Raw genomic sequence first — 12,735 nt, forward strand, 5'->3', positions numbered from 1 at the left:
TCATGCTGTGTACCTACTGCTGGCGCACAGAGCTCGGACTGATCCTCCCGGAATGGTGGCATCTTACTGGCCAAAAGGCAGTGATGTCATACCTGTTGCTCTCTAATCTGGATCTTAAACTGCTCTGGCATAAGTTCACAGCATATGTTACCATGGCAATTTACCCCGGTAAAAACTAAACATGGAGATCCGATAGTGACCTAAATTACTGGATCAGATATCGGAGACAAATAAAAAAAATTTAATCCGATCCGAAGTATCACAAAATCACCTCACAAAACTTGCTACATGGCATAACCCAGCTCATGACCTTAGCACAGTAGATCAGTATTCGTCACGTGATAGAGCGGTTGTTGCGTGCGAGGCCTGTCGGCGGTCTGGTTGAGCATTTGGAGACTTTCTACGTGCCTCCAAACTGCAGCATTTCATCTCGGAGAAAACTACAGGGAGTGCAGAATTATTAGGCAAATGAGTATTTTGTCCACATCATCCTCTTCATGCATGTTGTCTTACTCCAAGCTGTATAGGCCCGAAAGCCTACTACCAATTAAGCATATTAGGTGATGTGCATCTCTGTAATGAGAAGGGGTGTGGTCTAATGACATCAACACCCTATATCAGGTGTGCATAATTATTAGGCAACGTCCTTTCCTTTGGCAAAATGGGTCAAAAGAAGGACTTGACAGGCTCAGAAAAATCAAAAATAGTGAGATATCTTGCAGAGGGATGCAGCAGTCTCAAAATTGCAAAGCTTCTGAAGCGGGATCATCGAACAATCAAGCGTTTCATTCAAAATAGTCAACAGGGTCGCAAGAAGCGTGTGGAAAAACCAAGGCGCAAAATAACTGCCCATGAACTGGGAAAAGTCAAGCGTGCAGCTGCCAAGATGCCACTTGCCACCAGTTTGGCCATATTTCAGAGCTGCAACATCACTGGAGTGCCCAAAAGCACAAGGTGTGCAATACTCAGAGACATGGCCAAGGTAAGAAAGGCTGAAAGACGACCACCACTGAACAAGACACACAAGCTGAAACGTCAAGACTGGGCCAAGAAATATCTCAAGACTGATTTTTCTAAGGTTTTATGGACTGATGAAATGAGAGTGAGTCTTGATGGGCCAGATGGATGGGCCCGTGGCTGGATTGGTAAAGGGCAGAGAGCTCCAGTCCGACTCAGACGCCAGCAAGGTGGAGGTGGAGTACTGGTTTGGGCTGGTATCATCAAAGATGAGCTTGTGGGGCCTTTTCGGGTTGAGGATGGAGTCAAGCTCAACTCCCAGTCCTACTGCCAGTTTCTGGAAGACACCTTCTTCAAGCAGTGGTACAGGAAGAAGTCTGCATCCTTCAAGAAAAACATGATTTTCATGCAGGACAATGCTCCATCACACGCGTCCAAGTACTCCACAGTGTGGCTGGCAAGAAAGGGTATAAAAGAAGAAAAACTAATGACATGGCCACCTTGTTCACCTGATCTGAACCCCATTGAGAACCTGTGGTCCATCATCAAATGTGAGATTTACAAGGAAGGAAAACAGTACACCTCTCTGAACAGTGTCTGGGAGGCTGTGGTTGCTGCTGCACGCAATGTTGATGGTGAACAGATCAAAACACTGACAGAATCCATGGATGGCAGGCTTTTGAGTGTCCTTGCAAAGAAAGGTGGCTATATTGGTTGCTGATTTGTTTTTTTGTTTTTGAATGTCAGAAATGTATATTTGTGAATGTGGAGATGTTATATTGGTTTCACTAGTAAAAATAAATAATTGAAATGGGTATATATTTGATTTTTGTTGAGTTGCCTAATAATTATGCACAGTAATAGTCACCTGCATACACAGATATCCCCCTAAAATAACTAAAACTAAAAACAAACTAAAAACTACTTCCAAAAACATTCAGCTTTGATATTAATGAGTTTTTTGGGTTCATTGAGAACATGGTTGTTGTTCAATAATAAAATTATTCCTCAAAAATACAACTTGCCTAATAATTCTGCACTCCCTGTAGAAGTAAAGCAAGTGTGTAAGTTCAACTCTGAATGTTTGTATAGCTTTTCCACATTAAGCTTAACAACTGATTTATGGAGCCACAGCTGGACTGGCCATCGGAGTTTTATGTTTAGGCGAAAAGGAATCGATTTCTCCCGGACTTCAGCGAGAGTGAAACAAAGACACAAAGCTGGAGTTATTCTGTGTCTTTGCTGCACAGCTGCCTCTTCTCCTCTCATTCTCTCCCCCTCCCTCTCCTGTTGCTACTTCAATCATTAAACTGATCAATGATCAGCTGATCGGCTTTTCTCTCTTGTTTGTTTATCACCCACTTTGCGCCAGAAAGAGGAAACCGCCGGATGTTGCGTTAATCAACAGCAGCACGTTTAAGCTTGATCAGCTGTTGTTAGAATTTATTTAATATTAATTTCTAGTATCAGCTGATGTTTGCTGGAGCCACAGCTGTAAAGCTGCTGGTCATGATGTCGGTTTGGATATGTGGTAAGAGGGAAACATGAAGATGAAACCAGGAGATGTCCTTACTGAATCATCAGAGCTGAACAGGTGATGGAGAAACAGGTTTACCTTTTAGGTGACATGAATGAGTTGAAGGGAAGTTATGAACTGTTTCTGAGAGACAAATAACACCAGGATCCTTTTCTATGTAGCAGACAGGGAGGAGGGTGGGTGGTGGTTCCCTATTTTTCTTTGGCTGGTTATTAGTTAGGTTGTTTAATATTTCCGCTAAGTACTCTTTAGAATACCAGAATTGGGAGGATGGTGCAGGTTTAAGTTTATTAGATTGATCAGTGTAGCTGAACTATGAAATATTTTGGGTGCAGTGTATTTTTTGGATACAGCAGGGTTCGTACGGGTGCTTGAAATCCTTGAAAATGCTTGACTTTTAATGTTGTCCTTTTAAGGTTTGAAAAGTGCTTGAATTTCAGATGTGGTGTTTAAAAGTGCTTGAAAGTGTAACTGTATTTCATTCACCACAAATAACTATCTGATTGAATAGTTTTCTTATCAGACAGAGAAATAAAATGAGTCGCAAAATGTAAAAGCAAATTTTCCCCGCCTGGGCTGCCTTGCACCTCTGTCTGTTTCAACATGTGACCCCGCCCCTCCCTCGGACAGTCGGGGATGAGTGCGCTAACATACCTGTAGGTTGCTGTTTTAATGAGTGTTTGATGGAAAACGACAATGGCAGAGTTTGCGCTCTGCATGATAGATGAGTCCTAGTAAATAATTTTCCAGTACGTGTACGTTACTGGAGAAATGATTGAAATGCGCTGAGTGTGATGCAGTATTGCAGTGCTATTATGGAATATGCTGTGAACTTAGGTAACATCACTTAGCAGTAATATGAGTTAATTTACTCAAGTGAAAGCTTTAAACATTAGCCCGATACATAACTAGCTAACTTAAGGCTTTCTGATTAACCCTCTGGGGTCGACGGACTCAGAGTCTCCGTTTCAACTTGGGTTGAACATGCGGACTTCAAGCTATATACCAACTTTTAAATAGTGTTGATAGGCCACGTAAAACTGATGTTGACGTTTACTCTGGGAAGAAACGGTAAAAACTGTGTTTTGTAAGGAGAGCGCTAGCAAACATGCTTTGCTTATGAGTGAAAAAAGAAAAAACCCTCCATCCCTATTGGTGGAAAAATTTACCATGTTGACCAATCAAAAAATGATATGGCAACATGTGGCATTCGTGGCTCAAGAGTTGGGAGTTCACCTTGTAATCGCAAGGTTGCCGGTTCGAGCCCCGGCTTGGACAGCCTCGGTCATTGTGTCCTTGGGCAAGACACTTCACCCGTTGCCTACTGGTGGTGGTCAGAGGGCCCGGTGGCGCCAGTGTCCGGCAGCCTCGCCTCTGTCAGTGCGCCCCAGGGCGGCTGTGGTTACTATGTAGCTTGCCATCACCAGTGTGTGAATGGGTGGATGACTGAATGTGTAAAGCGCTTTGCAGTCCTTAGGGACCAGTAAAGCGCTTTACAAATACAGGCCATTTATCATTTGGTTGTTTGGGAAGAGAGGGAAGTTTTAGTGACCAGCGAGAGAGAGAGTGTTTTGATATGTGAGAGATTTGTGACGTTTACCGTGTTTGGAGTCTTGAGTTAGTGTGTTCTCTAGTGTAGTTAGTGTGTAGTGTAGTTGTTGTTTTGTTTTGTGTGTCAGTTCTACTAGTGAACGTCACAATTGGTGCTAAAAAGCCACCAAAGGCACATTGCAGTGACACAACTGCTGTCAGACCTGCAGGTTTATCCCTGTGCTGTTCTCATCTGTCTTATAGTGAACACAAACTATTTTTTGGAGTTGCATAAATAATTTGTGTACCTTCTTATTTGATGCAGAACAGCTGATTGTTCTGTAAATAGTTTTAAATGGTTATATGAAAAACGTCTGAGCCTTGGCTGCATTTTTAGGTAAATAGACCATATAACTTTGTTGTTTGCAAAACTTGTGCATTTTTTTTAAATGTACAATTTCTATTTGTATTTCAAGTTATGAAAATGATTTGTTAAACATGCTTGTGGTTTTTACAGTCAAAAATATCACTTTCTACTCGTATTTTAAATTTTAAAATGAGGGACTGATCCATATGGTCACAAAAAATAGCCACTTGTTTCTGTGCTACCAAAGTTCCCTGGCTTTCATTCAAAATGTGTTTATGGTCAGCACCTACACATTATACTACTTAAACATTATAAATGTCTTCAAGCTCACACCAAGGCCTGTGGTTCATTATCAGCCACTGAGACAGTACACACATTTATATGTGTATTTGTATATGAATATTTCATACTTTTAAGGCTGCCTGTGTATTTAAGGGAGATGAACAAAAACCATTGGAACTGTACATAATAATATCACGGATAATAAATTCAATAGATTTTAAGTAGATGCTTGTGATTTCTTAAAGTGTTATATGTTGAATTGAACTATGTGATCTGTTCATATAGTTCAATTCACATGGGGGGTGCTAGAAAAGCTTGAAAAGGAACCTTGAAAGTGCTTAGAAAGTGCTTGAATTTGACCCTGAAAAAGGCATATGAACCCTGATGCAGGTATAACAGAATAGCTTTAATGTTTTGTTTTTTAAAACTTGGGTATGAACTTGTACAAAATGTAGAAAAATATTTATAAAAACAGTTTTATTGATTATGAAATACACTATTGGATTCATATCAGTATCGGCAGATTTCCAAATTTATAATATCGGTATTGGACATAAAAAAGTGGCATCGTGCCATCTCTAGTAAAAACTGAACTGACTTCGTGGTACAGAAAATTCAGGTTTAACTGTGAAGTTACTTGGATAAGTCAAAACTCTACTTAATGGTTCAGTTTGGTTCTGTTACCATGGTAACTGAATCAGACTTTAAGTTTACTTTCTTTATAAAACAGTAAACCCAATTTCCATCAGTTCAGGGTGAACAAACTCGGAGCCTCTTAGCTTCCTGTAACAGGGTCCTGGGATTGTACCAGGCGTGATATTTTATTTTTTAATCATTGTTATTTTAAATGTCATCACACCCCTAATTCCAGGAAATAAAATATATTTCTCCGACACATCCTTGTTAAATACAGAATTGAGTTTAGAATTCCTTTAACATGTAAAGTCCAGGATAATCAGTCCATCATATAGACCAGTAAGAGGAGCTGAAGTACAGATGTGAAGATGTTCAAGAGATTATGACGTCACTCTGTTTTGTGTTTTGTTTTTGTTTGTTTGTTTGTTTGTTTGTTTGTTTGTTTGTTTGTTTTTGTCCTATCCCATTTGGTTCTTTAGCCGTCAGAATTGTTGTCTGAAGGCTAACAAGAATACCCAATGGATTTACTTAACCAAGTGGATCATCGCGGCCTTGCCGTATTGGTCCATTTGATCGACCTTTGTTGTTATTATTATTATTTTATTTTCAGTTGTTACGGACGGGACAGACATGACTGGGGGATAGGAAAGGGAGAAAGAAAGATGAAGGAAAAGAAAAACAAAGGGAAGAGGGACAGTGAGAAAGAGCACTTAAAAAGAGAGAGAAAAAAAAATCTCCTGGATCACCTGTTGAGAGAAAAAGAAGAGAAAACAAGCAAAAAACACAGAGCAACATACTAAACACAACACCATCGCGTTAATCTAGATAAGTGTAAACAGCAGTAAATACTAAATATTGAATGTTGTTGTGCAGCACGCAGGACCGACAGCGCACAATGTGCTTTGAGGTAGCAGCCAAGAAAGGTGTAGTTTATGTCTCTGAACACCCGTGTGCACCCCTGTGTGGATCAGCATGCTTGTATTCAAAAGGTTTCCCCATGTAATGGTCTGCTATAGGGTGTAGAGAGCCATAGCCCGTCCTCCAGGGCATGAAGCAGGCATGGAGGAGATCTTGGCCCCAGACATCCAGAGACCCCAGAATACGAGAGCCCAAGGAAGACCACCGGAGGGGCATCCGTGCCACCCTCCTGGCAAGAGCTGAGGAGAGCCCCAGACGAGGGGTCACCCAGTAGCCACGGAGCAGAAGCCGGAGGAGGCTGCACTGGTGTGCCCGCCGGCTCTGCCGGCAGCCAGCTGTGCCAGAGTGAACCGAGTCGCAGGCCCAGAGGCCGGAGGCCCAAGGGCCCCCTACGGCACCGGAAGAGGCCTGACCGAGCAACAGGCGCCAGGCCCCGCAAAGTAGCCACCGGGAGTGAGCTGGTACATACGTGAGAGCCCAGCCCCGGACACCAAGAACCACCAACGCACCGACCCCTGAGGGCATCGGTTACCGGCAGGGAGTGTGGTGAGGGGAGATAGGCCTCCATACTTTGGAGGGCCTGGGAGTTCCCAGAGAGGTGGAGTCTAAGACCCGACCTGACATATAGACACAGACAAACAGGCACACACAGACACAAACATGCATTCCCACTCTCATGCACACATATACAAATACTTAGCACTCACCCAACGTAGGGATAGACATAAATGGACATGTACACACAATCACACTCCCCAAACATACTCTATACCTTGGGTCCAGGTACCCTCGCCCCCAGAGGGGGAAACGGCACCTAGACGCAGGAGATGTTACCCTTTCCCCCGGGGTGGAGGCAAGCAGACCGCCCCAGGCTCCGCAGCAGCAGGGAGGCCCCGCATCCCAGATCCCAATCAGACGGCCAACACCACCTTTTTCTCCCTCCCTCGCTCACAGACACATCACGGGTATTAGGGCTGGGCCATATTATACCGTTCACGGTAATACCGGTATAATGTTAGGCAACGATAGGAAAATGAAATATCGCGATAGAATATGAGTAAAATGCGCATGCGCAGTGCCTTTGTTTTCATACGCACATGGCCGATTGTTGAGTGAAACAGATGAACCAGAATTGGTTTGTAAAAATGGTGCAACTTCAGTGACGTGGAACTGGTTTGGTGTTTGTCCGTCAGATACACGACAAAGCACATTTTTTTGCAGAACATGCAAGCGGCCGTCGTTATTGTCGTGTTTGTCGGACTAAGATGCTCTTAAATCTGGGAGTAATCTGGGTCCTAAACTCCGTATTCTTCAGGTCAAACGAACACTGCAGCATCACTGAGAGTTAAAAACTGTCTCAATTCTTTCATCTTTAATAAAACGATCAGCATTGCTGCTTAACCAGGTGAAACTATGAAGTTTAACTTCCAGGCATCCATGAAAATAAAATTTATTACATTTAACGGAGTTAGAAGTTAGCAGGAAGCTAGCGGAAGTTAGCTCGCTAGTTTCGCTAGTTACCTAAGCATGATATAGCATGTTCTGACAGAGATTTCTGGAAAAATTCAAACGTACAGCTCTGCTATCACGTCCAACATAAATGAAGACAGGAAACTAAACAGCAGTGACGTTTGTAGGGTTACTGAAGTTGGGCTAGCTGGTATATAATGATGTGCTACCTGATCGCTAGCGACACAAACAGGACATAACATAACATAACATAACAGGTCATAACATAAACAGTGAAGCTGGAGGACTAACACTAACACTTTTCCACTTATAAAAGTTAACGTTAAAGTTCCTGATAATTAGAGACAAATGCAATCGCATGGCAGGATGCTGTAAACGGACTAAACTTCAGTCAGGAGAACAACTGAGATAATCCATCCACAATACAAGGTTAGTCATTAATATACTGCAACAACATGGGAATAGAGCAGAATTCATTCATTAATAAATCAATGGTACAGAAGTGGAGGAAGCAAGAAGAATGAGTTTAATAAAGTTTGATTTATCTGACTGTTTTGTTTCGCTTAATGTGCCTTATAATCCCGTGCACCTTATGGTCTGAAAAATACGTACTGCACACTGCAGTTTAATGTTGCAAAGCACCTCTTTTTAACTTCAGTGGATATTATACATGGTTATGCTCAGGATATGTCAGCCCATTTCTACTGGAAATGCCTTTTGGTTAAACTTTCAGCAAGGAATTTGCATTTGCACTGTTACATTTTTATAAAGCTTTAATGTACATAAAAACCAGCTTCTTGTTTAAGTGAAAATAAATGGAAGGTTGTCTTTTTGCGCTAGTAATGTTGTGGAGTTGTATTTTGTCTCGCATCAATTATATCGTCAGTTATATCGTTATCGCAAATTTTCAAATATATATCGTGATAAATATTTTTGGCCATATCGCCCTGCTCTAACGGGTATGATAGTCCATTCTCCCTGCAGCACGGACTACACTGCCCATGAGGCTACATTCTTTAGGGCGATGCCTGTAACACTCTGCCTATTGCCTTCATATTAAATAGTTTTTTGAATTATAATTTTTCATTTTGCGGACTGCAAGTAGAGGTGACATGGGCCACAAGATTGAGACACAGGCATTAGAGCCTCTTAATGCGTGTTTTGTTTGGGTTTTCCCCATCGTGGAATTCCCAAAAATAGAGAGGGGACAGCCTAATATATGAAACAGAAAAAGACTGCTGTGTAATCCATTTATTTCAACAAAGTAACTGTGTTCTGAATACCAAATTTTAAACTGTTACTCATATTTTGTTTAAATACGTAACGCCGGTATATGTATTCCGTTATTCCCCAACACTGCAGACTAACTCAGTGTGGACTCTCAGAGACTCACTGTGAAGTTGTGGCCTCAGCTCTGAAGTCCAACCCCTCCCATCTGACAGAGCTGGACATGAGTGAGAACAAGCTGCAGGATTCAGCAGTGAACCATCTGTGTGCTGGACTGAAGAGTCCAAACTGTCGACTGGAGACTCTGAGGTGAGTTCACTGACTGCAGCTGTTGTTGTTTTTCTATATTTCAGATCTTTGATTGATGTTTGAACCTTTCTTTAGTTCCTAAATGTTCAGGATGTGTCTGAAGACAAATGTGAAGAAGTTTGAGTGCTTTCAGAAATGTTGTGTCTTTCCAAACGACTGAGCAACAGTTTTTCCTTTTGGCTGCAAATAGAAGTGACAGACTTGACAAGGGTTCATTTAAAGGCTTACAGAAGTGGAGTGGTGACGGGGAGATGTTTGACAGGACAGCTTTTCAGCCTCCATCAGTCAGTGAAGATGAAGTCAGTACTGATGAGGCTGTAGAGAATAGAATTCAACCTTATTGTCATTGCACATGTCACAAGTACAAGGCAACAAGATGCAGTTTGCATCCATCCAGAAGTGCTTTAGCCATGGTATATATATATATATATATATATATATATATATATATATATATATATATATATATATATATATATATATCTATCTCATGGCGGAGGGGGGCGTGGCCCGCCTCCTGTGACATCATGCTCCAAAGCCCTATACCAGTCTGTGTTTTTTAATCTGTCCTGGAGCACTGCGTCTGTCCCCTCTGGCCACACTTTAATTGTCCTCACAGCAGGTTTCACACGTTGGATGAGTGGTGAATAGAGATTGACAGACCACGTGACTTTCGCGCATTGCTTTGTGGGTACCCATGGCAACAAAATCAAAACACTGCATCAAGCGCTAGTATTTCCAGCACCGGTAATCGTTAATTCTGCAGTTTTAATCGCTACTTGCATTTTATTTGCCCCAAAAACAGTTATTTACAAAACGACGGAGAACACGGCAGGTTCGTACAAAGACAGACTTGACGAAAAGGCAAAAAAAAGTACGAGGAAAAAATCAAAGGAGTGAAAGGGTTAGACCTATACGAGCATACAGAGTGGAGTAAGGATGTTAGCGTGCTGCCCAACTTGCATCACGCACATATTTATTATCATATGGTCCTAAGTGTGAGTACATACACTCACAAAATGTTTAGTAACTTCAGATCCCTGCAACAAGCCCAGGTCCAGTTTACTGGTGATTTGGACTATTCCATTTCACAGCTGTTGTTAATTTTTTCCTTTATCTCCTGTACAGGCCAACGCGTCTATTTGTTGTTTCAGGTTGTAGTATTACACAACATTTTCAGATCTAATAGAAATAAAGTAAGTGTTTTGTAATTCATTCAATTTATTGTCTTTATTCATAACTGGCATTATTGTTTCATTCTGTTATAGAATTTTACAAGAAAGAGGAAAAATTCTATTCCATTATGCTTTATTAGCTGCTTCGGTGAAAAACAAATCAACAATGCAAAAAAAGCAAAAAAAAAAAAAAAAACATTGCAAAATAACATACTGGAAAACAGTTATTCATCACTTGATTGCTTCAATACAACATTTGGGCACATATATGTGGGACTTTTCGTGGCTGTTTTCATCTCGCACTCTCTCTTAACCAATCAAATCTTGCTGTGGTAGCAGCTATAAACTCGGTCTGACCCAGGTTGATAGAGGGTGCCCAGTCTGGATCGCATTCCAGCATTTTGTAGGCTGGTTTTCCTACAAAACACAACAAACATTAGCCCGCAAAGCCACAGTGAACAAAGCAGCATAGCACAACGAATTCAATTCAATTCAATATAAGACTTATTTGTAACCTACATCAACAATTATGTTATGATAAATTACGTAACAACTACAACAGGATGTGAATGAGGCAGCGCAGAGCAGCCTAACACAGGCACAAACATGACAACAAAGCAGGATTCAGGCTCTGTGAGAGGATTTCAAACAGAAGCTGGAGAAGAGAAAGGACTCTGTTGAAATGACTACAGAAAGCAGGCAGCTGAGACCAGTCCAAGTGTTTCCATGGAGCCCAGTCTAACATTCATTTATACACTAACGTACAGAAGTGAATGAATCCATAGTTTCAAATGTAGAAATAGTTCTCAGTTCATTTACAGAGTTTAATACAGTTCATGAGGAAATGTTCAAAACAGCAGCTGAGAAGAAATCTGCTTCACAAAGTTGGATCCAATTCCAATAGTTTGTGATGCAATTGAATGGAGCATGAGCAGTTCACTGCCTAACTCTAATGAAAATGTTTATTGACGTGTGAATTCATTCTTCAACACTCGATTCTGCCTGAACAACGTGAAAACTTTTCTTATTTTTGTGTAACACAATTCAACGCACTGAAGCATCGACTTGTTCCATTATCCAACAATGAAAACAGGAAACAGAGACAGCTGGCCTTCAAAGTAAAAGCTGCTCCTTTTTAAACATGTTGGTGGTAAAATGTAAGAAGAGCTGAAGCACATAAATGACCTACGTGGCTAAATATTAAACCCAGGTGATATATTTGTGTGAGTGTTGCACAGCTGATGGCCGATGGCTGCGCCTGCTGGAGTGTTGTGAGTGTTGAGATTCAGATGTAGATATAATAATGTGTATATATAGCACAGTTTCCTGTTCCAGATCAGCTGATCAGAGTCGGGCCAATCTGCTCTGAGCATGCTCAGTCTCAGTTATGGAGCCGCATACTACGAATCACCATGGCAACGAGTAATTATAGAGCAGAGGCGCCGTGTGAATCCAGAGGAGCAGAAATATGAATAATGACAGTAGATGTTTGTGTGAAAGTGCTGGAAGCAAATTGATGTGTGATGTTCCTTCAGTGTTGCACTTTGTAGACGGTCCCTGAGCACTGGTCTCACAGCCAGCTGCACATAGAGACCAGTGTTGTTAGTCCAGGTCAGAAGATGACTTGTTGGAATGAAAATGAGCTTGTAGTTTGTCTGCTTTAATAATGTGACTGGAAAAAGGTGTCTGACTTCAAATTTGTCCATTTCTTTCACACTTCACCTTTAAAAGTGAAGCCATGTGGTTCCTGGAAGGAAAAACACGACTTTTTCAAGTCGTTGTCCTGTTTTTATGAGAAATGTACGACTTTAATGTGAAACATTCAGAGTTTTTTCTCTTGTTGTGTTTGTTTGAAGCTGCTTCCTGTTGGCTTCAGCTGTTTGGAGTTTCCATTTTCTAAACTTCTACATTCTGAACCTTCTTCAGCTCTGAACAGATGATGAAACACTGAATGATTTCAAGCTCACACTTTGTCTAATAAACTTACATCTTTCATTCTTTATACAGATTGGTGAGCTGTGGTTTGTCAAAGATCAGCTGTGAATATCTGGCAGCAGTGCTGAAGCTCAACCGTTCGTATCCCAGAAAGGTGGACCTGAGTAACAACAAGCTGCATGATTCAGGAGTGAAGCATCTGTGTGGTCTTCTGTGGAAACCACAGCGTCGAATTGAAACTCTGAGGTCAGTCAGCATGTTTTAGTTGTGCTGAGATGAATATGATGTGAAAGTTGTGCTGACACTAAACTGCAGACATCAGGCTGATATTATACTGATCCACACTGAGGATCTTCATGGTAAAGTCGGTTTTCTTCTTCTCTGGTTTAGTC

General features: G+C 41.4%; 1 protein-coding gene across 27 annotated transcripts in view; it reads left to right on the forward strand.

Moving 5' to 3' along the window:
- The window catches only part of LOC120722100 (NACHT, LRR and PYD domains-containing protein 12-like), a 67,185-nt gene that overhangs the window by 13,124 nt on the left and 41,326 nt on the right, over positions 1 to 12,735 (forward strand). For 17 of the 27 annotated variants that reach the window (XR_005693349.1, XM_040012894.1, XM_040012913.1 and 14 more), the window contains 2 exons: positions 9,060 to 9,233; positions 12,416 to 12,589. The exons of 2 other annotated variants lie outside the window; for them this stretch is intronic. Coding sequence is in view for 24 of the 25 variants with exons in the window: in XM_040012894.1 (XP_039868828.1) it covers positions 9,060 to 9,233; positions 12,416 to 12,589 (348 nt within the window). In the remaining variant the exon portion in view is untranslated. Of the gene's footprint in view, positions 1 to 6,325; positions 6,348 to 9,059; positions 9,234 to 12,415; positions 12,590 to 12,735 lie in introns of those variants that run through there. 8 more of the 27 variants (XM_040012900.1, XM_040012911.1, XM_040012916.1 and 5 more) reach the window with 6 other exon arrangements.

This window comes from Simochromis diagramma, unplaced genomic scaffold (assembly GCF_900408965.1).
Source record: "Simochromis diagramma unplaced genomic scaffold, fSimDia1.1 OVJJ01000618.1, whole genome shotgun sequence".
NCBI classification, from domain to species: domain Eukaryota; kingdom Metazoa; phylum Chordata; class Actinopteri; order Cichliformes; family Cichlidae; genus Simochromis; species Simochromis diagramma.